The following is a 26,741-nucleotide window of genomic DNA, read 5'->3' as shown; positions in this document are numbered from 1 at the left end:
CAGTGTCCGAGGGGGTCGCCGGGTTCGTCTGAATCTGCAAAAGCGACAAGGAGTCCACACACACACACACCTTACACCTCCCCATGAGGGCTGGTCTCTCCCCCCAAGCTCTGGGGAGGGGGGGGTCTCTCCTTTATGACTGCAGGTCTCCCCCCCAGCCCGCTCTGCGGGTCTCTCCCCACGGCTGCAGGTTTCTCTCCTCCCCCCGGGTCTCTCCCCACGGCTGCAGCCCCCCCGCAGTGTCTCCCCACGGCTGCACCCCCCCCCCCCGCAGACTCTCCCCACGGCTGCAGCCCCCCTCCTGGTCTCTCCCCATGGCTGCACCCCCCCCCGCAGTCTCTCCCCACGGCTGCAACCCCCCCGGGTCTCTACCCACGGCTGCAGCCCCCCCCCCGGGTCTCTCCCCATGGCTGCCCCCCCCCGGGTCTCTCCCCACGGCTGCCCCCCCCCGGGTCTCTCCCCACGGCTGCACCCTCCCCCGCAGTCTCTCCCCACGGCTGCCGCCTCCCCCCGGGTCTCCCCCCACGGCTGCACCCCCCCGGGTCTCCCCCCACGGCTGCACCCCCCCGCAGTCTCCCCCCACGGCTGCACCCCCCGGGTCTCTCCCCACGGCTGCACCCCCCCCCGGGTCTCTCCCCACGGCTGCACCCCCCCCCGGGTCTCCCCCCACGGCTGCACCCCCCCCGGCCCGGGAGGCGCTCGGCCCGGCGGAGGGAGGGGGCGGGCGGAGCGGCCATGGCCCGGCTGCTGCTGCCGGTGCTGCTGGGGCAGGTGGCGGCGCTGGGCCCGGCCCGGGTGCGGGTGCTGGAGCCGGAGCCGGGGGGGGCCGAGCCGCGCGCCCCCCCCGCCGGGGCCTACACGCTGCAGGGCGCGGTGCTGGGGGGCCGGGCGGGCCCGGAGCGGGGCGCGCGGATCGCGGGGAGCCTGGTGCTGGTACGGCCGGGGGGGGGGGGCTGGCTGGGCGGGTAGGAGCACTGGGGGGGCTGGCTGGGCGGGTAGGAGCTCTCGGGGGGGCTGGCTGGGCGGGTAGGCGTGGGGGGGGCTGGCTGGGCGGGTAGGAGCTCTCGGGGGGGCTGGCTGGGCGGGTAGGAGCTCTCGGGGGGGCTGGCTGAGCAGAGCACTGGGGGGGCTGGCTGGGCGGGTAGGCGTGGGGGGGCTTGCTAGGTGGGTAGGAGTTCTCGGGGGGGCTGGCTGGGCAGAGCACTGGGGGGGCTGGCTGGGCGGGTAGGCGTGGGGGGGCTTGCTAGGTGGGTAGGAGTTTTCGGGGGGGCTGGCTGGGCAGAGCACTGGGGGGGCTGGCTGGGCGGGTAGGCGTGGGGGGGCTTGCTAGGTGGGTAGGAGTTTTCGGGGGGGCTGGCTGGGCAGAGCACTGGGGGGGCTGGCTGGGCGGGTAGGCGTGGGGGGGCTTGCTAGGTGGGTAGGAGTTTTCGGGGGGGCTGGCTGGGCAGAGCACTGGGGGGGCTGGCTGGGCGGGTAGGCGTGGGGGGGCTGGCTAGGCGGGTAGGAGTTCTCGGACAGGCTGGCTGGGCAGAGCACTGGGGGGGCTGGCTGGGCGGGTAGGAGCGCTGGGGGGGCTGGCTGGGTGGGTAGGCGTGGGGGGGCTGGCTGGGTGGGTAGGCGTGGGGGGGCTGGCTGGGCGGGTAGGAGCGGGGGGGGGCTGGCTGGGCGGGTAGGAGCGCTGGGGGGGCTGGGTGGGTAGGCGTGGGGGGGCTGGCTGGGCGGGTAGGAGCGGGGGGGGCTGGCTGGGCGGGTAGGAGCGCTGGGGGGGGCTTGCTAGGTGGGTAGGAGTTCTCGGGGGGGCTGGCTGGGCAGAGCACTGGGGGGGCTGGCTGGGCGGGTAGGAGCGGGGGGGGCTGGCTGGGCGGGTAGGCGTGGGGGGGCTGGCTAGGCGGGTAGGAGTTCTCGGGGGGGGCTGGCTGGGCAGAGCACTGGGGGGGCTGGCTAGGCGGGTAGGAGTTCTCGGGGGGGGCTGGCTGGGCAGAGCACTGGGGGGGCTGGCTAGGCGGGTAGGAGCTCTCGGGGGGGGCTGGCTGGGCAGAGCACTGGGGGGGCTGGCTGGGCGGGTAGGCGCAGGGGAGTGGGTTGCCCACTATCCCCAGAGCAGGGGCTCGCTGGGGCATGCCGGCCCGTGGGTCCGTCCCCTCTAGGGTCTGGGCCCCAGTGCAGCCCCACACTGAGTTTGCCCTTTTGCCTCCGTGGCCAGTCCCCCGGCGCTGGCCAGCCCTAGCACGGAGCCGGGCCCTGCCGTGGGGCTGGCACGCTGAGCTCCAAGGGCCCAGCCTGCAGCCTCTCTGCTCCCCATGGCTGACCCTGCCGGGGATCGCCGGCCTCCCCCTCCCCAGCGTTGGTGGAGAACGCGGGCAGTGCGTGTCAATGGGCCAGCCCGGCCTTAGGTCCGGATCCGGGAGCGGAGCCTGGTGCGTTCCCATCGGGCTGCTGCTGGGAGGGGGGGCCAGGCCTGCGATGGGCCACGGCCGCTCCCCGGCACCTTCTCCCCCTGCAGATGGGGGACGCGGAGCCCGAGCTGGCAGGGGAGGACACCTGGATCGGGGTGGTCCCGGTGCGGGAGGAGCAGGCGCAGATCTCGAGGGGCGGCAAGGAGGAGTCCTTCACCGCCGCGGTGGTCAACAAGGTGAGTCCCCGCTGCCTCCGGGCCCGGCCGGAGCTCCCCCCGGGTCCCCCCCGAGGCTGCCCTCCCCGCCCTGTGTGTGCCAGCCCGGGGGGGCTCTCTACAACAGTGTCCCGGGATCTGGGATGAGCCCCTGGAACGCCTGCAGCCAGCGAGTGACCCTCAGGGTAATCTTTGGGAGGGGGATGGTTCAATTCCCTCTCCACCCCAGCATGCTGGGCTCCAACTCCTGGCTCCTGCGTCCCCGTCTCCCCGCAGATGAAGCGAGCCCTCGTCCTCGGAGCCTCGGCCCTGCTGATTCTCGCGCTCAACCAGAACGCCGTCCGAGAGGTAGGAGGGGCGCCCCGGGGCCCGGCTGTGGGGCTCGGAGCCCCGGGACCCCGCCGACCTGCCTGTCGCTTCCCTCCCTGCTGCAGCTGGACGTGTCCCAGGCCCTCGCCAAGCCGGTGGTGGTGATCCAGCCCTCGGACAACGTCACCCGGCTTCTCGGGGCTCTGCTACGGTGAGACCCCCTCTCCCCTCCCGCCCCGGCTGGGCCTGGCGGGGTGCGGCTAGGGGATCTTTTGCTTTTGTGGTGTGCCTGCACGTGGGCGTGCATAAGTGTGTGTATGTACATGTGCACATGGGTGTGCATAGGTGTGTGTGCTTATGTGTGCACATGGGTGTGCATAGGTGTGTGTGCTTATGTGTGCACATTGGTGTGCATAGGTGTGTGTGCTTATGTGTGCACATGGGTGTGCATAGCTGTGTGTGCTCACGTGTGCATATGGGCGTGCATAGGTGTGTGTGTGTACGTGTGCATATGGGCATGCATAGGTGTGCATGTGTATGTGTGCACATGGGCGTGCATAGGTGTGTGTGCATACGTGTGCATATGGGCGTGCATAGGTGTGCATGTGTATGTGTGCACATGGGCATGCATAGGTGTGCGTAGGTGTGCACACGGGTGTGTATAGGTGTGTGTTATGTGTGCATATGGGCGTGCATAGGTGTGCGTGCGTACGTGTGCATATGGGTGTGTGTGTGTACATGGGCATGCATAGGTGTGCGTAGGTGTGCACATGGGTGTGCATATGGGCGTGCATAGGTGTGCGTGCGTACGTGTGCATATGGGTGTGTGTGTGTACATGGGCATGCATAGGTGTGCGTATGTGTGCTCATGGGTGTGCATAGGTGTGTGTGCTTATGTGTCCATATGGGCGTGCATAGGTGTGCGTGCGTACATGTGCATATGGGCATGCGTACGTGTGCACATGGGCACGCCTAGGTGTGCGTATGTGTGCATAGGTGTTTGTTATTACGTGTGCACATGGATGTGCATAGGTGTGTGTTCTTACATGTGCATATGGGCGTGCATAGGTGTGCGTGCGTACGTGTACACATGGATATGCATAGGTGTGTGCATACGTGTGCATAAGTGTGTGCATACGTGTGTATAGGTTTGTGTTCTTACGTGTGCACATGGATGTGCATAGGTGTGCGTGCGTACGTGTGCACATGGAGGTGCATAGGGTGTGTGTGCACATGGGTATGTGTGCACATGGGTGTGTACAGGTGTGTGTGGACATGAGTGTGCTCATGCGTGCACACATGTATGTAATTACCTTGAGCCTCAGCAAAACGTGGGATCCTTAGCTCCATGCCTGCCCTGGTCCCCAGATAACTGCCCAAGCCCGTCAAGCGTGGGTGGGGTGTAAGAGAGACACCCCCCGGTGATGGGGCTGTCCGCGCCACCTCCCAGCCCCCCCCCAAGAGGAGTTGTGACGGCGCGTTGGGGGTTCCCCGTCTCCTGCATCCCGAAATGGCACAAACAGACTGCACCAGCCAGTGGAATTGAGGGTGGTTTATTGCTCCTCCAGCACAGCGCAGCACCGATGTAATCTGGTTACAGGAACTGGGCTAGGATGCCTCAGGCCCCCTTGAGATGGGGGAGACTGGGCCCCTAAAACTCCAGCTCCTCTCCCTAGGCTGTCTCATCCATCCTCACAGACAGCCACCAACCAACTCACTAACTTCCATCCCTGCCCCCCAACCAAGGCAGCATTCCACCTTCCTTTGTTCCTCTCCATGGGGGGTGTCTGGCCACTGGTTTGCATAGTGACTCATCCTGTTTTGCTGGGTCGTGGTCCCCAAGACAGCCAGTGGGGGTTACCCCAGAGCCAGCAGCATAGAAACCAGCCAGGTACCCCCACTACGTCACAGTTCTCCCCCCTCCGAGAGCGAACTGAGCAGGGTCACTCCGCTCGTGACCTAGGGAAGTTCGGGTCCTCTGCGTGGGAACCCGCCCCGGGGACATGGGTGCTCCCCTTGACTCAGGCCGGCCGTGGCGAGGCCCCACATGAGCTGGCTTCCCTCTGTCCACTCGCCGCCCCGCTCCAGGGCGACTGGCACAGGCCTGTCCTCGGGGGTCACACCCACCCTTCCACTGGCCTTGATCTCTGGCCAGGGTCTCTCGGGCTGGGGCCATGAGCCCAGCGAGCCTTCTCTGGACAGCCAGGGCGGCTTCCACCCCCGAAGCTCCATCCAGGGAGGCCTTCCCCTCCCATAACTCTCTCAGCAAGCCCAGAGGGTCTATCTGGGGTAGAGACCCCCAAGCCGCTTTCCTCCTGTCTTGGGCCTTCCCGCCCCTCTGGCAGGAGTCACAGGACCGGCAGTACCGCTGCACGGCTGTAAAGATTCCCGGCCAATAGAAGTGCTGGAGCAGCTTCAGCCGGGTGCTCCGGATCCCCCGGTGGCCCCCAACGGGGACGTCGTGGGCCAAATACAGCAGCTCGAGGCGATACTTTCGGGGGACGACCAGCTGCTGCTGGACCCCCCATGCCCTCGCCTTCCTGGGGGGGAGCCACTCACGGAACAGGAGCCCACGCTCCCGCAGGAATCTCTCCTGGCCACCTCTCCCCTGGAGCTGAGCTGCACGGAGGCCAGTCTGGTCCCTCAGCCTCTGCAAGGAGGGGTCTGCCTGCACCTCAGCCTGGAATTCAGCTGCTGAGGCAGGGATCAGGACCTGTCCCCCACCTCTGCCTAGGTCCGGAGTCCCAGCCTGGCTGGACCCCGTGTCCACTGGGATGGGACCCTGAGGACGCTGCCAGGAGTCCTTCCCTGGACCCAGGTTGTCAGCCCCCCGCTGGCTCTGGCTCCGGGTAGTGACTAGAGCCCGCTGGGATCCATGGGGCCACTCCTCTAGGTCATTCCCCATCAGCACCTCGGTGGGCAAGTGCGGGTGCACCCCCACTTCCTTGAGGCCTTTCTTCGCCCCCCATTTCAGATGCACCCTGGCTACAGGCACCTTAAACGGGGACCCGTCTATGCCCTTCAGGGTCAGCTGCGCGTGGGGTAGTATCCGCTCCGGGGCCACTATGTTGGATCGGGCCAGAGTCACCTCCGCCCCCGTGTCCCAGAAGCCCGTCACCTTCCTACCATCCACCTCCAGGGGTATGAGGCACTCGCTCCGCAGGGGCCGTCCTGCCCCCACACGGTACACGGAGAAATCCGCCTCCTGAGAATCAGACCTCCCAGGGGAGGTGCACTGAGCATCCTTCCCCTCTCTCTGAGCTGAGGTTTGCCTGCCAGCCCCTGCCTCTGGGGCAGCCTGCCCTTCCTCCCGCCCCAGCCAGTTAACCCTGGAAAGTCCCCGGTCCTGGGACCTGGTGCACTGAGCCCTCTTGTGGCCTTTTTGCCCACAGCGATGGCAAGTTAGGCTTTGGGCTGTCTCTGTCCAGGCCCTGGCTGGTTCTCTGGGGCGCAGACGACCTGTTCCTTGGTCTCGCCCCGTAGTTGACTCCCTCCGTCGCTCAGCCGAGATCCGGTCTCTGCGCGGTTCCCTCTCTCTCCGGGACTCCCGTTCACACCCGGACCGGCTCTCCGTGAACTCATCCGCCAGTCTCCCGGCCTCCTGGGGGTTCTCTGGTCTCCGGTCCTTGAGCCACAGCCTCAGTTTGGGTGGGCACGCTTCATAGAACTGCTCCATCATGACCAGCTTGAGCAGCTCCTCTGCGGTCTGGGCTCCGACTCCAGACACCCACTTGCGGCAGTATTGCGCCAGGCGGGAGGCCAGGTCCACATAGGTCTCCTGTGGCCCTTTCTGTACCCCCCGGAACTTCTTCCTGTACATCTCGGGGGTCAGCCCGAACTTGTGCAGCAGGGCCTCCTTGACTCGGTTGTAATCCCCTGGCTGTAGGTCCTCCAGCTGACTGAGCACTCCGGCCGCCTCCTGGTTCAGTGCGGGGATGAGCTCCTGCAGCCAGTCAGCTGGGGGGACCCGTTGCAGTCCACAGGCCCTCTCAAAGGCACTGAGGAACCCGTCTATGTCACCCATGTCCTTCAATTGGGCCACCACGGGCCTCTCCAAGCGTCTGGCAGTCCTGGGACCCTGGGGCCCATCCACACTTGGCGCAGCCGGTGCCCCGCTGGTTCTCCGCTCTGCCATGGCCAGCTCATGCTGTCGCTGCCTCTCTCGATCTTGGCGCTCCCTCTCTCGGTCCTGGCGCTCCCTCTCTCGGTCCTCTACTTCCAATTCCCTGATCCGCAGCTGGATCTCCAGCCGCCGCAGCTCCGCTGGGCTGGCCCCTGCCCTAGATGGGCTACGGCTTGCAGGCCTCCTGGGAGACGCTGTCTCATCTCTCCGGTGGGTTCCAGCGCTCCTCCCCCTCTCTGAGCCTGACACACTCTCAGGGGGGGTCTGGCTGCTTCCCCTGGGGACAAGATCCTGGCCCTGTGGCTGGTCATTCTCTTCCAGCTGGGTAATCAGCTGGGCCTTGGTTGCTTTCTGCACAGGCAAGCCCCTCTCTCTGCACAGCCCCACCAGCTCTGCCTTCAAGAGTCGGGCGTAGGCCATCTGCCCGCTGGGCCCCTCGGTGCAGACTCACCAGTCTAGTGCTGCAGCGCCCCACGATTCCCAGGAACCGCTTCGCTCTGTCTCCAGCACGCCTGGCTCCAGGGCTCTTGCTTCTACTGCGCCTTGTCGCTTGCCGCTGGGAGCTTCATCCACGGGGTGCAGTGCATCCCACTTCTGACACCAGTGTGACGGCGCGTTGGGGGTTCCCCGTCTCCTGCACCCCGAAATGGCACAAACAGACTGCACCAGCCAGTGGAATTGAGGGTGGTTTATTGCTCCTCCAGCACAGCGCAGCACCGATGTAATCTGGTTACAGGAACTGGGCTAGGATGCCTCAGGCCCCCTTGAGATGGGGGAGACTGGGCCCCTAAAACTCCAGCTCCTCTCCCTAGGCTGTCTCATCCATCCTCACAGACAGCCACCAACCAACTCACTAACTTCCAGCCCTGCCCCCCAACCAAGGCAGCATTCCACCTTCCTTTGTTCCTCTCCATGGGGGGTGTCTGGCCACTGGTTTGCATAGTGACTCATCCTGTTTTGCTGGGTCGTGGTCCCCAAGACAGCCAGTGGGGGTTACCCCAGAGCCAGCAGCATAGAAACCAGCCAGGTACCCCCACTACGTCACAGGAGTCACCCCCATTTTACAGATGGGGAAACTGAGGCACAGAGCGACTTGCCCCCGGTCACTCAGGGAGTCGGTCCCAGAGCTGGCGGGCACCCTAACGCCGTTCTCGGCTCTCGCTCGCAGGGGGCTCCGGCTGACGGCCGAGATCACGTACCAGGCGGCGTTGCTGGAGAACCTGGTACGTAGCCGCCGGCGGGGGTGGGGACGCGCTGGCCTCCGGGGGGCGCTCCTCGCCTGGTCACATGTTTCTGCACAGCCCTCTGGGAGCGGGGGGAAGCCTAGCTCCATTTTACAGCGGGGGAAACTGAGGCACTGGACCTGCCCTGAGGTCGCAGAGCCAGGAACTGAACCGGCGTCCTCAGCCAGTGCCCAACCCGCTAGGCGGCGCGTCGTCCCCTTAATGACACCCCGTTACCCTGCGTTCTGCTACCCGGGATCCCCGAAATAGGGGTAGTTGTCACGTCCCCAGGCCTGCCGTGGGTTGGGGGCGCTCGCTGACGCCGGGGGCCGGTTGTTCTCTGCAGGGAGTGACGCTCACCCTGTGGTCCACGTGCGGCCTGTCCCGGGGCGGGCTGTACGGCGAGTGGCAAGGTGTGATCTGCACCGGCGAGACCAGCTCGCGAGTCCAGGTGTGTGGGGCCGCTGCCGAAGGGGGTCGCGTGAGTTGGTGACATTAGCAAGGGCCCCCCGCCGCCGCCTCCAGCCAGTCGCACGTGTTTCCCACGGGTGGTGCACCTCAGCACACGCCTGGGTGCACCGAAAAAAATTATTCCACACACAGCTAGACAACAGCTCAACAGCACCCCCTATGGGGGATGGAAGGAGCAGCATAGGTTCCCAAATGGGGGGCGTGCTCGAAGAGATTCCGGGGGGGGGGGTGCAAGGCGACCCAGTCCCCCCCCAATCAATCCCCCCTCCCCAAGAAAGAGTCCAATCCGTGCATCCACTCCCAGCTGGTTAGGGCAGATTTCAAAATGGCCACCTTAAAAGGGCAATGCCTGTTCTGCTCTTAAAAGGGCAATCTTTTTTTTTTTTTTTTTTTGCTCAACACGTTTTTTCGGGGGCAGGGGCGTGAGGGTTTCTCAAAAATCAAATGGGGCGTGCAAGGTGATCCCATCCCCCCCCCCGTCTGTTCCAACCCCACCCCCAGAAAGAGCCCAATCCATGCATCCACTCCCAGCTGGCTAAGGCAGATTTCAAAATGGCCACCTTAAAAGGGCAATGCCTGGTCTGCTCTTAAAAGGGCAATCTTTTTTCTTTTTGCTCAACAAGTTTTTTTGTGGGGGAGGGCGTGAGGGTTTCTCAAAAATCAAACAGGGGCTGTGCAAGGTGACCCAGTCTGTCCCCCCCGGTCAATTCCACCCCTTCCCCCAGAAAGAGCCCAATCTGTGCATCCACTCCAGCTGGCTAGGGCAGATTTCAAAATGGCCACCTTAAAAGGGCAACGCCTGTTCTGCTCTTAAAAGGGCAATCTTTTTTTTCTTTTGCTCACCAAGTTTTTTTTGGGGGGGGTGAGGGTTTCTCAAAAATCAAACGGGGCATGCAAGGTGACACAGTCAATTCCCCCCCCCCCCCAAGAAAGACCCCGATCTGTGCATCCACACCAGCTGGCTAGGGCAGATTTCAAAATGGCCACCTTAAAAGGGCAATGCCTGGTCTGCTCTTAAAAGGGCAATCTTTTTTTTTTTTTTTTTTTTGGCTCAACAAGTTTTGGGGGGGAGTATGAGGGTTTCTCAAAAATCACACCGGGGTGGGATGCTGAGAACTGTGGGAAGCACTGCCCTATGGGCCCCTGTCCTGCCCCGAGGGGTGCTGCAGCCGGGTCCCGCTGAGTCCTAACAGCTCCTGTGTCTGGCCCGGCAGAAGTACCTCCAGAAGCTGTGGAACACTATCCTGTTTGTCGCCCTCCTCCTCTGCACGGGCGTGATCGTGCAGGCCCAGCGGCAGTCCCGGCAGGAGCAGGACACCGAGGTGGGCCCGCTCCCCTGTTCCCCGCCCGTGGGGGGCCGGTGTGGCCGGGACTGACTCTGTGCTCTGCCTCCCCAGCGGGAGCTCAAGCAGCACATCCTGCGGCGGCTGGCGGCGCTTAAGACCCGGCGCTACCACCCGGGCAAGCAGGCCCGGAGCCAGGCCCGGGAGATGGACAGCTGCGCCGTCTGCTTGGACCAGTTCCACAAGAACCAGGTAATGCAGGCGGGCGGGCTCGGGGCCTAGGACAGCTGGTGCGCGAAGCCTGCTAGCCAGGGCCTGCAAAGTCACAGCCCCGTCGGCGCGATCGCCCCAGAACCGTGGCTGCCCCGGGGTGGGGAGCGATCCACTGGGTGTGTGGGTGGTTTCTCCAGAGCGAGTCCGGTGCTGCCCAGCTGATTCGCAGCACGCGTGTGGTTCCTGGCGGTGCACCGTGGTGCACGCACAAAATTATTCCGCACATCCGTAGGCACAATTAGAGGGGACACTGGCGCAATCCTCCAGCCCTGCCCTCCGCGAGGTCTGCCCCGTTCAGATCCGGGTGGGGAGGTGCCCTCTCGTGGCCTGGGGCGTCCCCGAGGCGGGCGTGTGGTCCTGACGCTGGCCGTTTCCCCCTCAGTGTTTGCGGGTGCTGCCGTGCGGCCACGAGTTTCACCGGGACTGCGTGGATCGGTGGCTGCTCCTCCAACAGACCTGCCCCTTGTGCAAGCACAACGTCCTCGGTGAGCACACGGTGGCGGGGGGGGAGGTTGGTTTGTACCTGTTGGCTGAACTCTACCCAGAAACCATGGGACAGACCCACTAAACCAGCTGGGCTTGAAAGAGGAGGCCAGGTCTCCCAAGCCCCACCAGGGGGCAGAGCTCCACAGGTTTGCGGTATGGGGTTGGGTGGGGGGTTTGGACCCCTTGGCTGCCCTTCGCCCGTTTGACTCGCCGGTGACTCCCCCTTTGATCTCCCTTGCAGGTAGCTGCTGCGGCGGGAGCTAGCGGCCTGCGGACCCGCCGGGGGCGCCGTCGGCGTGTGGGTCTCGGGGCCGGGCAGACCCCCAGGCATGGGGAAGTCCGGTCTGGCAGGGACGGATCCACCTCCTGCCTGCTGTCAAATCTACGCCCGCCCCCTGGCGCTCAGCGCGGGCCGGGCTTGGCCTCGGGGCAGCCTGATCCGTGGGGATGAGTTCGGCGGAGGTGAGGGGGGAAGTGGGGGCCCCCCCCAGCAACGTCGGAAGGGTTAACCGGGGAACACGAGGCTGATCCGCCCGGCGAGCGCAGGCCGACTTCCCCAGACGCATCGCCCCTCCCGGTTTGACCGCTCTCTTTCCTTTTCTCAATCTCTCTTTTCGCTACCCGCCGGCGCGGCTTTCTGGGGGCCCGCTTGTTCACAGCGGGCGGGATTCTCCCTCGCCCCAGAAGCAGCCGCATTCCCAGCGGCTTCCCTTCTCGCCCGCCCTTGGGAGGCAGCAGGGCGGGGGTGGGGGTTGAATGCTTGCTTTATTTATACTAACTTATTGGGGGCGACGGCCCGGGAGAGTTGCCGGCGCGGAGCTATCCCGGCCTTGGCTCTGGCCGCGAGCCGGGGCCGCTGGATTGGACGCCCCGTCCGGGTCTGTAACGCCGCCGGCGCTATTAAACCTACAGCAAAGATTGTCGCTGTTCCTTGTGCTCGGCTCTCCTCCCGGCGCGGGTTGGGTTCCTTGTGCCGGGTCTCCTCCCGGCGTGCGTTGGGTTCCCCTCCGCCCTCTCTCTCCCCGCCGCCGTTTCGAAGGCGTCCCGTGCGAGAAAGCGACGCGGAAAAGTGCCCGGGGCTCGTGAATCCTGCTGTGAGTCGTTCCCGGCTGCCAGATGTTGCTTACGCCGCAGGGACGGTGTGTTCTTAAGGCGGGCGGGTGCTCGCCCACCTTTGCGGCCAACGGATTTCGAGGCCGGTACGATCCTCTAGGCAGGCGCGGGGAAGTCTGCCAGACGCCGGGGCCCCGTCGTTTCCACTGGCCGCGAGCTGGGATTGTAAGGGCTTGCCCCTGCTGCTAACCCGGGCCGTTACCCAGATGGAGGAGGGGCGTGGGGGGTGCGCTGTCTCACAAACCGTCGGTTGTGAGACGTGGGGGGACGTCCCTGCAGGTCGTGCAGTACGTGCTGTCCGATCCCAAGCAGGATCCGGGGAGGCCGAGCGATCCTGCTGCTCCGGAAGGTCCGGCTGGTCTTTCCTCCGCCGGCGGAGACGCAGGCTGCAAGGCCCGGCGGCTGCTGGCCTTTCCCGGGTGTAGCCCAGCTCGGCCGGCAGCGCGTGGGCAAGCAGCTTGCTCTGTGCGGCTGGTGGGCCCGCTCCCTGCCGTTCTATTTCCGGCGGTTCCTGGAGCCGGGAGCGGAGCGCGGCTGGACTCTGCTGGCCGGCAGGGAGATGCACGACGCCATGGCGGAGGCTGGCTTTGGCGGGCGCTGGCGGGCGAGGGCAGGGCTGCTGTAGGAGAAGCGGGACAAGGCATTCGCGAGGCAGCCCCCCCAAGCCAACCCAGCACGGGGAGGAGGAGGCCTGCTCACCCTGGGGGACCCACCGCGCCGTCCTTGGAGCCAATCCGGGAGGAGGACGGAGGCCAGAGCTGCGTCTGCGGGATGAGCTGGAGAGAGATGTGGGGGTTACAGCTCACTGCACATAGGGGGTGGCAGGCACCGACTCAGACCAGGCCGGGCGGGGGGTCGTCTGTACGAGTTTGCCTCCCGGTCGGTCCTGGAGAAAAGCCGCAGCGCCCCCCAGGGTCACACAACCGCCCGGGGCTCCGGGCAGCGGTGCGGCCGCACGGATCCGCCGTTTCCCAACCCAGCTGGGGAAAGGAACGGCCAAGCCCCGTTCCGGACACGCCTGTACCGAGAGCCGGAAGAGGAGCACGGCGGCGGGAGGGCAGCCTACACGCTGATCCAGGCACGGAAATCCACCGGGTTCAGCCAGGACCAGGAGGGCAGATCCGGTCTCCTCACCCGCGGCTCGGCCGGGGCCCGCTGCTCATTTGCCAGCCCGGGGCGTGGTTTGGGAAGCGAAATCCTGACGCGAACCTGCCTCCGCCCTGAGGAAGGTTGCCTGGGACTCCAGGATCGTGCGGAGGGGACCCCGTGATCCCACAATCCAGGATCGTCTCCTCCCCACCCCTGCCGCCCTCAGGATGGGGTTCCTCGTCCCCAGGCCTATCCTCCTCTAAGACAGTGGCTGTGCCTTAATTTCCCCGGACGTCCAGCTTGCAGGGTGAGCCTTGGAAAAAATAACCCCAACTCTCCGTACGATATGACGGGGGCGAATTTAGCAAAAACGGGAAAGAGATCTTGGCGTCAGCGTGGCTCGTTCTCTGAAGACGTCCGCGCCGTGGGCAGCGGCCGTCCAAAAAGCAAACAGGGTGTTAGGAATCATTGAAAAAGGGAGAGAGAATAAGCCGAAGATTAGCTTCTTGCCTCTCTATAAAACCGTGGTGCGCCCACATCTGGAACGCGGCGTACAGATGTGGCCTCCTCATCTCCAAAAAGATATTGCGGCCTTAGGAAAGGTTCAGAGAAGGGCAAGTGAAATGATTCGGGGTTGGGAACGGGGCCCCTATGAGGAGAGGTTAAAGAGACGGGGACTTTTCAGCTTGGAAAACAGGCGACTAAGCAGGGGATAGGGTGGAGGTCGAGAAAATCATGCTTTGGGGTGGAAAAAGGGACTAAGGAAAAGTTAGGCACTGAGTCCCGCCGTCTAAGAACTAATGAAACCCCCCAGGCAGCAGGTTTCAAACAAAGCAAAAGACGTTTTTCTTCCCGCAGCGCACAGGCAACCTGGGGAACTCCTCGCCACAGGATGCGGCGAAGGCTAGACCTTGACCAGGCTGGTGTGGAGAAAGTGAATACGGAAAAGGGATGTGCTTGTTCCCGTACTATAAGAACGAATGGGCAGCAGGTTTCACACAAATCAAAGGAAGCTCTGCACACGGCGTATCGTCGATCTGTGGAACTCCTCGCCGGAGGAGGGGGTGAAGGCCCGGCAGTGTACTGGGCTGGATGGACCTTTGGTCTGACCCAGTGGCTGTTCTTATGGCTCTCCACCACCCTCTCCCCCGGCGCCTCACTCCACCTCACCCGTAATGCTCCTTGCTGGGCTGCCTCTTTCATCCGGCCCCGCGCGGCCCGGAGCCGGGAGTTCTCTTCCTCCAGGACGCTGATCCGGATGTTGTTCGCCTGCAGCTGCTTGGCCATGTCGCCGGCGACGTCCCCGGTGCCTGCGGCGACAGAGGGGTCCTCGTCACGCCTCCGGGCCCATCTGGGTGCCAACGGCCCAGCCATCTCTCCCCCAAAAGTTGCCCCTGGCTTTGGTCCTGCTGGGCTAACCAATGCCATCGCCCATGCGGGTGAGGCTGCCCCAAGCCTCCCAGCTCTCCCCTCACTTTCAAACACCGCCTCGGCGGGGACGTGGAGCTCTGGAAAGGACACCAGCAGCCGTTCCCTCTCCCTCAGCTCTTGCACCCGCTCCTCCAGCTCGGACGTGGCCTGCTCCAGGCTCTGCTTCTCCTGCCGCAGGCTCTCCGTTAGCTGCTGCTCTGGACAGAAAGAGGGCGGTTAGAGGTGGCCACGCCCCTTCCCGGGGGTCAGGGATTGCGCCCCCTTCTGCAGCGCCGATCCAGGCTCACCCCCTGCGCGGAACAGCTTCCCACCCGGCAGAGGCCAATGGGGCAGTGTTTTCCTGGCCGGCTACGTCTACACAGCCAGTTTTGCCGGATGGAAGTATGCAAATGAGGTGCAGATTAGCATATTGCCACGCCTCAAATGCATAATTTATGCACGCTGGTTTAAAACCAGAAGTGTGGACGGAGGGCGTTTCTTTGCGCCAAACCCCCGTTTTCCACAAGATCGGTCAGCCTGCTTTTTGGGGGCAGAAGGATCGTGCGGAAAAGGAGTTTTGCGTCTGCTTTTTGCACCCAAACCCCGTCTTCCGCACGATCGGTAAACCTCCTTTTTTGGGGGCCATACGGATCCCCACGGCTTGGGTTTTGCGCCAAAAAACCCCAGCGCCAAAACGGCGTGGCAGAAAATATGCAAATGAGCACGTGCCGCATGCAAATGAGTCCCTCATTAGCATATTTTTGGCCCAGAAAACTCGTCGTGCCGACATAGCTGCCCGGAGATGCTCCCCATCCTGCCAGTACCACCTGTTCTCTTGCTCCTCCATTACGCTCCTCCGGATCCCCTTGCGCCCATAATGTCCCCCTGCTTCCGGGGACACCTCTGACCTCCTTGGCCTCCAGCTGGCCTCGCCACCGCTGCGCCTCCGCCTGGCTCTCTGTCAGCTCTTGCGCCAGCTTAGCCTTGTCGTCCTCGGCTTCGCCCAGGCCGGCCCGCAGCTCCTCGCACTCCTCCGCCAAGCTGTCCAGCTGGTGCAACAGGACCCTCTGTTTGGTCTGGAGTGACTGCCCAAAAAGAGGAGATGGCCAGGGTGTCGCCCGCAGCGAACCACATGGCTTTATGGCAGGGCGGGTGGGAATAACCCACCCCCCTGTGGTAACAGGGCGGCAGAGGTGCTAAGCCCTCAGCTTCCCACGAGTCGTAAAGGAACGCGGAGGGCAGCGGCCATCAAAAAAGCAAAGAGAGTGTTAGGAATCACGAAAAAAAAGGGATCGAGACTAAGACGGAGACTATCTTATTGCCTCTGTATAAAACCATGGGACGCCCACATCTGGAATCCTGAGCCCAGATGTGGTCGCCTCATCTCAGAAAAGATCTCTCGGCATTGGGAAAGGTTCAGAAAAGGGCAACAAACATGATTCGGGGTTGGAACGGGTCCCCTAGGAAGAGAGATTAAAAAGACGGGGACGTTTCCACGTAGAAAAGAGGAGACGAAGGGGGGATAGGCTAGAGGTCTGTACAATCATGCCTGGAAACAGCGACGAAGGAAAAGTTATGCACTGATTCCCACCATCGCAGAACTAGGGAATGAAATGGAGAGGCGGCAGGTTTCGAACAAACCAAAGGACGTTTTTCTTCATGCAGCGCACAGGCAACCTGGGGAACTCCTCGCCACAGGATGCGGCGAAGGCGAGAACTTGAACGGGGTTCAAAAAAGAGCTAGATCGATTCGTGGAGGTTAGGTCCATAGAATCATAGAACACGAGACATCATCGATGGGTAGGAATAACCTCTCGCAGGGTAGGAAATGTTGTCCCTAGCCTCTGTTTCTCTGGAGGTGGGCGACGGGGGAGGGATCACGTGAGGATTCCCTGTTGTGATCCCGCCCTCTGGGGCTTCTGGCATAGGCTACTCAGCGCACAGTCAACCTGTGGAACTCCTCGCCAGAGGATGTGGTATTGGCCACAGGCGGCAGACGGGACCCTGGGCTGGATACACCTTTGGTCTGACCCCGTCTGGCCGTTCTGGTGAAGCTTGGGCAGCAGCTGAGGGAGCAGGACAGAAGACATGGGATGAGGGTAGAGGGATGGCTGGAGCAGCATGGACCAGAGAGGGCCTACTGAAAAGCAGAAGGGAGTTAACCTAACCAAACCTCCATGGACCGAACCTCCATGAATCTATCGAGCTCTTTTTTGAACCCTGTTCCAAGTCTTGGCCTTCACCACATCCTGTGGCGAGGAGTTCCACAGGTTGCGCTGCATGAAGCAAAGCTTCCTTGGGTTTGTTTTAAATCTGCTGCCTATGGATTTCATTGGGTGACCCCTAGTTCTTAGGGTAGGGGGCAAACTCCTGGTTCCTGCCATGGCCACACCTCCTTGTGCCGAAGCATGCTTTCCACTTTGGCCTTCTCCTTGCCCAGCTGCGTGGCGGCCCCGCTGAGCTCCCGGCTTGCCGTCTCCAACTGGCTACTCAGCCGCTGCACTTGGTCTTCCAGCTTTGTCAGCTGGTGCTTGTGGACCATCTGGGTCCTCATCTCCTCCAGTAGCGAGCTTCGGGCCAGCTCTGTGAAGATAAAACACCCTGTGACCATAGCCAGGGAGAGGGGAGATGGGGCTGATCTTGTGTGGAGTGGATCAGAGAGGGGAAAGCAAGCTTTCGGACATGAATTCTGGGATGGATCAGAGGCGGGCTGGCCAGGGGTTAAACTCAGGCAGCTAGCAAGGGTGTCGGCAGGGAGCCAGAAGAACCAATGGGGATACAGTGCTGGAAATGGAATTGGATAAGGTACTTTGCCTGCTTTCTTTGTGGGGGGAGAGTTAAACCAAGACCCAGAATGATTTAAACCCAGGCAGGAGTGACATGCCTCCCAGGCAGTGGTTCCCAAACTTTTCGGCATCACGCCCCCTTTTTGATTTTTGAGAAATGCTCACCCTCACCCCCAAAAAATAGCAGCAAAATTTGAGGGGGGGGGGGAAAGGAACTGACCGGGGCCAAAACCCAAAAATATCAGCAAAACTTGTTGAGCAAAAAAAAAAAAAAAAAAAAAAATTGCCCTTTTAAGAGCAGAGCAGGCATTGCCCTTTTAAGGTGGCCAGTGGTCCCCAAACTTTTTGGCATCACACCCCCTTTTTGATTTTTGAGAAACCCTCACACTCCTCCTCCCCCCCAAAAATAGCAGGAAAATTTGAGGGGAAAAAAAAGGAACTGACCGGGGCCGACAAACAAAAATATCAGCAAAATTTGTTGAGGAAAAAAAAAATTGCCCTTTTAAGAGCAAAGAAGGCATTGCCCTTTTAAGGTGGCCAGTGGTCCCCACACTTTTCGGCATCACACCTCCTTTTTGATTTTTGAGAAACCCTCACACTCCTCCTCCCCCCAAAAACTAGCAGGAAAATTTGAGGGAGGGGAAAAGAACTGATGGGGGCCAAAAAAAAAAACATATCAGCAAAACTTGAGGGGAAAAAAAAGCCCTTTTAAGAGCAGAGCAGGCATTGCATTGCCCTTTTAAGGTGGCCATTTTGAAGTCTGCCCCACCCAGCCCAAGCTGTGTGTGTTCTGACCGACGCCCTTCTCTGAACCTTTTCTAATGCCAGTAGATCTTTTTGGAGACGAGGAGACCACATCTGTACGCCGTGTTCCAGATGTGGGCGTCCCATGGATTTATATAAGGGCCATACGATATTCTCCGTCTTATTTTCTATCCTCTTTTAAACGATTTCTAACGTCCTGTTTGCTTTTTGGACGGCCACTGCCCACGGCGTGGGCGTCTTCCGAGAACTATTCACGATGACTCCAAGATCTCTTTCCTGATGAGTTGCAGCTAAATTAGCCCCCACCGTGTACCCCATATCTACAGAGCAGAGGGGGGAGGGATAGAGAGAGTTTACTGGCTGCTTTTGGGAGTGGTGCAGGCCGTTAGCCCCTGGCATTATCACCCAGAAGCCACCTGTGGTGAGCGGTGGCCAGCTGGAGGCCACGTTTCAAACGCCGGCCCCAGATCTGAACCCCTCTTACACTCCAAATACCTGCCCCCAGCCTGGTAAAAGTGAGTGAGGATGGAGTGAGCGGGGCGGGGCCTGGGACAAGGGGCGGGAAGGAGGCGGGGCCAGGGGTATTTGGGTTTGAGGTAGGTCCTGGATGGCACTTACATTCAAAAAGTGATCTCGTGCTTACAAGGGTTGGAGACCCCTGATTTGAAGTCTTTGTGGGGCCCCACCTTCTGCACTCGGAGTCCCAGAGTGGGGGGCAGCCCCAACACCTGGGGCAAGCCCCCCAGGGCAAGCTCATCCAGACAGCCTGGGAGGTGGACTTTGCCGTTGGTCTTTAAGGGTCGCTCTCCGCATGGGCGCATGAGATGGGCGAAGGTGGCCCCTGGGGCCTTATCAGGCAGCAGAGAGACTGTCGTGCTAGCCACAAAGCCATGGCCCCACCTCGTGCCAAGAGCTAGCCCTGGGCCTCCCGCTAGTTCAGGGGTGGCCAACTCATTTAACAAAGAGAGCCAAAAGAGCAGCAGAAAAAACGCGAAGTCGCACCAGAACGGTCAAGCCAAAAAAAAAAAAAAAAAAGAGGCTGCCCCTTTAAGACAGCCGCCATCTTGGGCGCCATTTTTTTTTAAAAACCCCACAGCTCTGACAGGGTAAGCACAGGGAAACTGGGGGCTGAGGGGGAGCCAGCGGGTTGGCCATGGCTGCTCTAGTCCTGCCTCGTGTGGCACCTGAGCGGCGGCGGTTAGAAGACATTCGGCGGCTATAAAGATGGAGGCCGTTTAAATACACGGCTCCCGATTCGCCTCTGCCTTACACCAGCGCTAATCGGGAGCGACTCCGCTCAAGAGACGTGCCCCGGCGTAGGACCCGCAGGAAAGGAAACTGAGGTCCGTGTAGGAGGCCAGATGGACGGAGGAGAGCCTGAGGAATCTTACCAAGCTCGCGCACAGTAGCATGCTGGGAAAACAGCTCCTCTTTCAGGGCGGAAATTCTCTCCTCTAGCACGACAGCGCCTAAAACAACCAGAGGAAATGACTTAGGATTCCCAGCCAAACCGACTCCGTGGGACCGAGATTTTTCATCTCTGGTGGTGTCTACTCAAAACACCGGTTGGCTGGCCCCGCACCTGTCTGCAGCTCGTCCTTGTCCCTCTCCAGCCTGGCTGTGATCTGCAAACTCTCTTCGATCCGTCCCTCCAGGTCCCGTTGCGTCTCCTTCCTCTGCCGTTCCTGGGTCTCCTTCTCCTCTTGAAGGAGCTGATCAAAAGTCTCCACCTGCGTCCTCAGCTCGGCCTTCTGCTTCTCAGCGTCTTCCAGCGCGGCCGTCAACGGGTCGATCCGTTGCAGCATCCCCTCCAGGTGTTTGTTGATCCGGGAGAGGTCTTTGCTCTGTTCTGACGCCCAGAAACTCACGTCCGCCGCGGCGAGTGGCTTGTTGCCCAGCGTCTCCTCAATCGTCTCTTGGAATTTGCCCAGGGACGAGGGGATGTTTTGGCTCCGGCAGAGGCTGATGATGGCTTTCCCCACCTCCCGGAGGCTGGCCTGGCTGCCTGCACATGCATCGCAGGGTACCAGAGCTGACTCAATCGTCTGGGAATGGACACTCTTGGTGTGACCGTCCGTGGACGGTGGCAGCACGGGGTCGGAGAAATCATAGTCTGGCACACAGATGGTTCGTGAGGGACATGAGACGGTTGACGGGGCACTGGCTAACGAAGCCCCTGATTCCGAAAGCACAGGCGAGCAGCCCTTCAAACGCTCGTGCTCAGCTTCCACATCTCGGAGGGCGGATCTCAGGGCAGCTATGTCCTTCCTGTTGGACTTCTTCTGTGGAACGGGAGAAGGAAGACGGTTGCTATCCCGTTGAAAGAAGTTATGCTCAACGAGCGTCACGGAACAGATGCTCCGAAATTGGCGGGGCAAGCCGGTAAAATGGCACCCATTAAAAAAAAAAAAAAAACCAGGAAACTGGCAACGGATCATTTCTGTAACCCAATGGGGACCCCTTCGCTTCACTGCTGGTAGGACCAAAAATTCATCACCACTGAAACTTGACTTAACCCTGGCACATGCGCAGTGGCAAGGCATGTTGGGGTCTGTGGTCAGCTTTGGAATTGGATAAGGTACCTTGCCTGCTTTCTTTGTGGGGGGGAGAGTTAAACCAGGACCCAGAATGATTTAAACCCAGGCAGGAGTGGCATGCCTCCCAGGCAGTGGTTCCCAAACTTTTCGGCATCACACCCCCTTTTTGATTTTTGAGAAACGCTCACCCTCACCCCCAAAAAATAGCAGCAAAATTTGAGGGGGGGAAAAAAAGAAACTGACCAGGGCCAAAAACCAAAAATATCAGCAAAACTTGTTGAGCAAAAAAACAAAACAAAAAACAAAACAAAAAAAACATTGCCCTTTTAAGAGCAGAGCAGAGCAGGCATTGCCCTTTTAAGGTGGCCAGTGGTCCCCAAACTTTTTGGCATCACACCCCCTTTTTGATTTTTGAGAAACCCTCACACTCCTCCTCCCCCCAAAAAATAGCAGGAAAATTTGAGGGGGAAAAAAAAAGGAACTGACCGGGGCCGACAAACAAAAATATCAGCAAAATTTGTTGAGGAAAAAAAAAATTGCCCTTTTAAGAGCAAAGAAGGCATTGCCCTTTTAAGGTGGCCAGTGGTCCCCAAACTTTTTGGCATCACACCCCCTTTTTGATTTTTGAGAAACCCTCACACTCCTCCTCCCCCCCAAAAATAGCAAGAAAATTTGAGGGGAAAAAAAAGGAACTGACCAGGGCCGACAAACAAAAATATCAGCAAAATTTGTTGAGGAAAAAAAAAATTGCCCTTTTAAGAGCAAAGAAGGCATTGCCCTTTTAAGATGGCCAGTGGTTCCCAAACTTTTCGGCATCACACCCCCTTTTTGATTGTTGAGAAACCCTCATGCTCCCCCAAAAATAGCAGGAAAATTTGAGAGGGGAAAAAAAGGGAACTGATGGGCCGGGAAAAAAAAATATCAGCAAAGCTTGTTGAGCAAACAAAAAAAAAAAAAAAAAGATTGCCCTTTTAAGAGCAGAGCAGGCATTGCCCTTTTAAGGTAGCCAGTGGGTCCCAACTTTTTGGCATCACACCCCCTTCTTGATTTCTGAGAAACCCTCATGCCCTCCTCTCCCCCCAAAAAATAGCAGCAAAATTTGAGAGGGGAAAAAAAAGGGAACTGATGGGCCGGGAAAAAAAAATATCAGCAAAACTTGTTGAGCAAAGAAAAAAAAAAGATTGCCCTTTTAAGAGCAGAGCAGGCATTGCCCTTTTAAGGTAGCCAGTGGGTCCCAACTTTTTGGCATCACACCCCCTTCTTGATTTCTGAGAAACCCTCATGCCCTCCTCTCCCCCAAAAATAGCAGGAAAATTTGAGAGGGGAAAAAAAAAAGGAACTGACCGGGGCCGAGAAACAAAAATATCAGCAAAACTTGTTGAGCATAGGCAAAAAAAAAAAAAAAAAAAAAAAAAAAAGATTGCCCTTTTAAGAACAAAGCAGGCATTGCCCTTTTAAGGTAGCCAGTGGGTCCCAAGCCTTTCGGCATCACACCCTCAGGTGAGCTTACTCGAAGCTCACGCGTCGAAACGTGATCTGATCACGGACGGTTCGGCCCCTCATTGGTTTCGCAGAACCGATATAAAGGGGGCGGGGACCATTTTTCTGATCGGGGTCCACTGAAAAAAATCAGACGGGGGAGCCACACACAGGCAAAAAAAACCCCCCAAAAAACACGCACCGCAAGGTTCGGCGCTTCCAGATGTGCTGCGCGCTGGATCAAACAACGGGCCATAGACACGCCCCCGCTGCCCTGAAGCACCGCCCCCAGCGGTGCTTGGGGACGTCCTACCTCCGTCCCTCGTTGCTGACAAAGCGCTCCCAGTTTCAGCAGGCCGTTCCAGTACTTCCTCACCGCCAGCCCAACAGACATGCAGGGTCCCACGGCCCGGGAAGGGGGCACGGCTTGGTCGCTGAGGAGAGTCTCCACGTAGCCTGTGAAGCTCTGCAGCAGTAACAGCAGCCTTTTTTGGGGGGCGGAAACACAACACGACTTTGAGCGGCAGTGGGCTTTTTCACGACTGCCCTGCAAGTTAGGGGATCATCTAAGGGGGCCCAGGGTTGGTGTCGGGCAAACCAAACAGTGGTAAATCCTGCCAGTGGTTCCCAAACTTTTCAGCATCACGCCCCCTTTTTGATTTTTGAGAAACCCTCACGCCCTTTCCCACGCTCCAAAAATAGCACCAAGACTTGTTGAGTAAAAAAGAAGAAAAAAAAAGAAAGACCTTTTTAAGAGTAGAGCAGGCATTGCCCTTTTAAGGCGGCCATTTTGAAGTCTGCCCAAGCAGAGGGACGGACTGGGCTCTTTCTTGGAGGGGGAATGACGGGCAAACCCTACCAGTGGTTCCCAAACTTTTCGGCATCACGCCCCCTTTTTGAGTTTTGAGAAACCCTCACGCCCTCCCCTGTGCCCCCAAGAATAGCACCAAAACTTGTTGAGTTAAAAAAAAAAAATTGACCTTTTTAAGAGTAGAGCAGGCATTGCCCTTTTAAGGCGGCCATTTTGAAGTCTGCCCGAGCGGATGGATGGACTGGGCTCTTTCTTGGAGGGAGAATGATGGGGGGGGGAGCTGGGCCATCTCACCTTCCACTGGAATTTCTTCACGCCCCCCCCCCCTCTGGGGGCCACGTTTCCCAGTTTGGGAACCCATGAGACTGTTTTGGGGTAGAAATGAGGCAGGGCTGGACAGGCATGGGTGCATGTCCCCAGCTGTGGGGCTAGAGCAACATTCCTCTGAGTTCAAACACCGATCAATTTCACTGCCACAGGGACTTCATATTGGTCAGTTTCAGGATGTTCCCATGGTGCTACAACCATGGGGTTCGTGATCCACCAGGGGATCGTAGGGGACTGTTCCAGATTCACGTGACTCTAACACGCCAGACGCAGCTACATGGTCTGTACGACCGTAGGCTGCGTCTAGACGGGCAAGTTTTTCCACATTTTCCGCTTTTGCGGAAAAGCTTGCCAGCTGTCTACACTGGCCGCTTGAATTTCCGCAAGAACGCTGACGATCTCATGTTCAAATGCTTCTGCGCAAGAGGGCCAGTGTAGATAATGGGGTATTGTTTTGCGCAAAAAAGCCCCGCTGGCGAAAATGGCGATCGGGGCTTTCTTGCGCAAAACCGCGTCTAGATTGGCACGGACGCTTTTCCACAAAAAGTGCTTTTGCGGAAAAGCGTCCGTGCCAATCTAGATGCTCTTTTCCGCAAATGCTTTTCACGGAAAACCTTTTCCGGGAAAAGCATTTGCGGAAAATCATGCCTGTCTAGATGCAGCCGTAGTGTTTTCCCAACAGGCATTTCTGGAATTGGGGCTGTTCCCGGGCCAGTCTTTTAACCGTAGAATCCTAGGGTTGGACGAGCCCTTCAAGACACGCGTGGCCAATCCATGGCTTGTGAGCCTCGTGCAGCTCTTTCCCCCTTAAAGTGCGTGTCACCTCACTGGATTTTAACGGGAGCAGCCAGATCACTGCTGCACCCTTGGGTGGGGGGGGAGGTTGCCCCAAAGGGAACCATGTGAGGTGTCTCATGAAAGCTTCTGTTCTACTGATTCTGTATGTGCTATTCATGTACTTGTATGATATCTGTATGTGGAGTTATAAGCATGTACTCTGTAGGGATGCTGGAAAATTCTCTGTGGCCAGGAATGCTCAGCCAATGGCTATGCTAATTAGCAAGGCTCCAGGCTATGCTAATTAGCAAGGCTCCAGGCTATGCTAATTAGCAAGGCTCCAGGCTATGCTAATTAGCAAGGGCTGTGTCTAGACTGGCAAGTTTTTCGGCAAAAGCAGCCTGATGTGTCCTAAAAAGACTAAGTCTGTGTTTTTTCAAGGGGCAGTGACTTTTTTTTTTTTTGGCTTAATTTTGGTGCGGCTCTTCGTGTTATTTCCGCCGCTGATTCGGCTCTCTTTGTTCAATGGGTTGGCCACCCCGGCCTCAGGAGGTCATCAAGTCCAGCCCCCTGCCCAAAGCAGGACCAACCCCAACTCAATCAACCCAGCCAGGGCTTGGTCAAGCCGGGACTTAAACACCTCTAGGGACGGAGACTCCACCTCCTCCCTAGGGAACCCAGCCCAGGACATGAACAGTTCTTTCATCCTCGCACCTGTCAATCACTAGTTCCAGGAGCACGACATGGGAATGCTGGGTAAATTCAGGGTCGTTCTCCACATAGTCATACTGCTCCAGCAAAGCCACCAGATCCAGCTCGCAGGACACTTTATTGGGGAACTTCCAGGAGGGATAGCGCGCGGCTCCCGCCCGGGAGAAAACGTCGACGATGGCTCCTTGTAGGTCGGTGAGGTCCTTCCTCAAGCTCTCCATGCAGTTCGGATCGCCCAGCAGGTGCGCCATTCGGACCGGGCAGGAGGGGCAGATCTGCAGGAGGGGACAGATTCACTAGCTGGGCCCCTAGGGAAAGGGGGGCAGGTGTTTTACGGCTGTGGGTGCACGACAGGCCGTGCCCCTGGCCCGGCACACGTGTGCACGAGGGACGCGTGTGCTGCACGAGCACCAGCCCAGCCAGACATGGGGCCTCCCCGCCCCTGATCCCAGCTCCATCCCCACTCTGATCCCAGCCTCCCCTCCCACCCCGATCCCAGCTCCGCCCCACTCTGATCCCAGCCTCCCCCCCCGATCCCAGCCCCACCCCCCACACTGATCCCAGCCTACCCCCCAATCCCAGCCCCGCCCCCCACTCTGATCCCAGCCTCCCCCCCGATCCCAGCCCCACCCCCCACACTGATCCCAGCCTACCCCCCAATCCCAGCCCCGCCCCCCACTCTGATCCCAGCCTCCCCCCCAGATCCCAGCTCCGCCCCCCACTCTGATTCCAGCCTCCCCCCCAGATCCCAGCCCTGCCCCCCACTCTGATCCCAGCCTCCCCCCAGATCCCAGCCCTGCCCCCCACTCTGATCCCAGCCTCCCCCCCCAGATCCCAGCTCCACCCCCCACTCTGATCCCAGCCTCCCCCCCAGATCCCAGCTCCACCCCCCACTCTGATCCCAGCCTCCCCCCCAGATCCCAGCTCCGCCCCCCACTCTGATCCCAGCCTCCCCCCCAGATCCCAGCTCCGCCCCCCACTCTGATCCCAGCCTCCCCCCCAGATCCCAGCCCCGCCCCCCACTCTGATCCCAGCCTCCCCCCCAGATCCCAGCCCCGCCCCCCACTCTGATCCCAGCCTCCCCCCCAGATCCCAGCCCCGCCCCCCACTCTGATCCCAGCCTCCCCCGGCCCCACAGCAGCTAACTCAGCTGGCAGCTGTTCAGCGGACAGAACCATCCAATCCAAGGGGGGGCACTCCGCTGCTTTACACCCCCCTCCCCCCGCGTGGAACAGTCCATTTTCTTCCCCTGCGCAGCACCGCCCCCTGGAGGACGGGGGAGCCAAGCGCGGGCAGAGCGAAGGGCAGCGGCGTCAGCAGGGCTACTGCGCATGCTCCGTGCCTCTCGCGCGCTCCCGGCGCCCCGAAACCATGGCGACCTCAGCCCCCCCTCCCCCCGCGCATGGTACTGCCCACCCGGCGGGGGCTGAGGCCCCGAGCCAGGCCGCGCCGCCCGAGCGGGGGTGGGACCCCGGGGATACGGGCGCTGGGGCGGGACCCACCTGCCGAGCCTCCGCCCCCCCGGCTCGGAGCGGATCCTTCGCGCCCCCGTGGCCGCGCGCCTCGTTACCACGGCAACCGGGCGGAACGAACCATCTGCGCCGGAAACTGTTCGCCGCGCTTCCGGCTCCCTCTCCCCCGAGTGGGCCTGCCCCACGGAAGGCCAGCCCCTCCTCAACTATTCTGCTCGTCTTTCACGGGTTTGGTTTCCCCCAGTAGGGCGTCACGAGAGAAGCGCTCCCCCCCTCCCCGTTCTCTCAGTGGAATATTCCGAGTTGGCTCCCTCACAGTGAGGCAAGCCCGGCGGGCTGCGCGCGCACCCACTGCGTGGCTCCCCCCCACCCCACTGGTATCGCCGCCCAGCGGACACCCCCCCAGTTCCGGAGTAGAACAGTCCCCCTGGGCTGCGCGCGCAGGCTCTGCGTGGCTGCCCCCACCCCACTGGTATCGCCGCCCAGCGGACACCCCCCTAATCCCGGAGTAGAACAGTCCCCCTGGGCTGCGCGCGCAGGCTCTGCGTGGCTGCCCCCACCCCACTGGTATCGCCGCCCAGCGGATACCCCCATAATCCCGGAGTAGAACAGTCCCCCTGGGCTGCGCGCGCAGGCTCTGCGTGGCTCCCCCCACCCCACTGGTATCGCCGCCCAGCGGACACCC

At 60.6% G+C, this 26,741-nt stretch overlaps 2 protein-coding genes across 10 annotated transcripts; one reads left to right on the top strand and one right to left on the bottom strand.

The window, feature by feature from the left end:
* Window positions 1-720: 720 nt before the first annotated feature.
* Window positions 721-11,699, top strand: RNF215 (ring finger protein 215). 2 transcript variants are annotated; one of them, XM_075917012.1, is made up of 10 exons: window positions 721-933; window positions 2,504-2,632; window positions 2,888-2,959; window positions 3,046-3,131; window positions 8,212-8,266; window positions 8,613-8,717; window positions 9,952-10,059; window positions 10,135-10,272; window positions 10,676-10,778; window positions 11,021-11,699. In XM_075917012.1, exons 1-10 carry the CDS (start codon window positions 736-738, stop codon window positions 11,041-11,043), a joined length of 1,017 nt encoding a protein of 338 aa, XP_075773127.1. In that variant the 5' UTR covers window positions 721-735; the 3' UTR covers window positions 11,044-11,699. The 2 variants fall into 2 exon arrangements, with proteins under 2 accessions (XP_075773127.1, XP_075773128.1); XM_075917013.1 differs by lacking the exon at window positions 721-933 and having other exon boundaries at window positions 2,424-2,632; window positions 2,841-2,959.
* CCDC157 (coiled-coil domain containing 157) lies at window positions 11,526-26,374 on the bottom strand. Of its 8 annotated transcripts, none has more exons than XM_075917006.1 (11): window positions 26,087-26,364; window positions 24,588-24,859; window positions 22,272-22,443; window positions 19,525-20,224; window positions 19,334-19,411; window positions 16,784-16,974; window positions 15,300-15,476; window positions 14,457-14,604; window positions 14,152-14,291; window positions 12,592-12,668; window positions 11,526-12,511 (listed from the first exon to the last, which is right to left on the bottom strand). In XM_075917006.1, the coding sequence occupies exons 2-11, from the start codon at window positions 24,833-24,835 to the stop codon at window positions 12,388-12,390; spliced, it is 2,055 nt and encodes a 684-aa protein (XP_075773121.1). In that variant the 5' UTR covers window positions 24,836-24,859; window positions 26,087-26,364; the 3' UTR covers window positions 11,526-12,387. The 8 variants fall into 8 exon arrangements, with proteins under 8 accessions (XP_075773121.1, XP_075773118.1, XP_075773120.1 ...); XM_075917003.1 differs by having other exon boundaries at window positions 26,178-26,364; XM_075917005.1 differs by having other exon boundaries at window positions 11,526-12,508; window positions 26,178-26,364.
* Between the last annotated feature and the right edge of the window lie 367 nt (window positions 26,375-26,741).

Source organism: Pelodiscus sinensis, unplaced genomic scaffold (assembly GCF_049634645.1).
Source record: "Pelodiscus sinensis isolate JC-2024 unplaced genomic scaffold, ASM4963464v1 ctg67, whole genome shotgun sequence".
Taxonomy (NCBI): domain Eukaryota; kingdom Metazoa; phylum Chordata; order Testudines; family Trionychidae; genus Pelodiscus; species Pelodiscus sinensis.
Note: the sequence above shows the minus strand (reverse complement) of the source record. Positions and strands in the feature narration are given on the sequence as shown.

Coding starts and splice junctions, on each gene's coding strand:
- CCDC157 (XM_075917003.1), bottom strand. Junction 22,444..24,587: donor CTGGAACTAGTGATTGACAG/GTGCGAGGATGA, acceptor CCCCCAAAAAAG/GCTGCTGTTACTGCTGCAGA. Junction 12,669..14,151: donor CCCAGCAAGGAGCATTACGG/GTGAGGTGGAGT, acceptor ATCTCTCTCCAG/CTCATCCCGCAGACGCAGCT.
- RNF215 (XM_075917012.1), top strand. CDS start 736: ATGGCCCGGCTGCTGCTGCCGGTGCTGCTGGGGCAGGTGGCGGCGCTG. Junction 934..2,503: donor TCGCGGGGAGCCTGGTGCTG/GTACGGCCGGGG, acceptor CTCCCCCTGCAG/ATGGGGGACGCGGAGCCCGA. Junction 10,060..10,134: donor GGCAGGAGCAGGACACCGAG/GTGGGCCCGCTC, acceptor CTGCCTCCCCAG/CGGGAGCTCAAGCAGCACAT.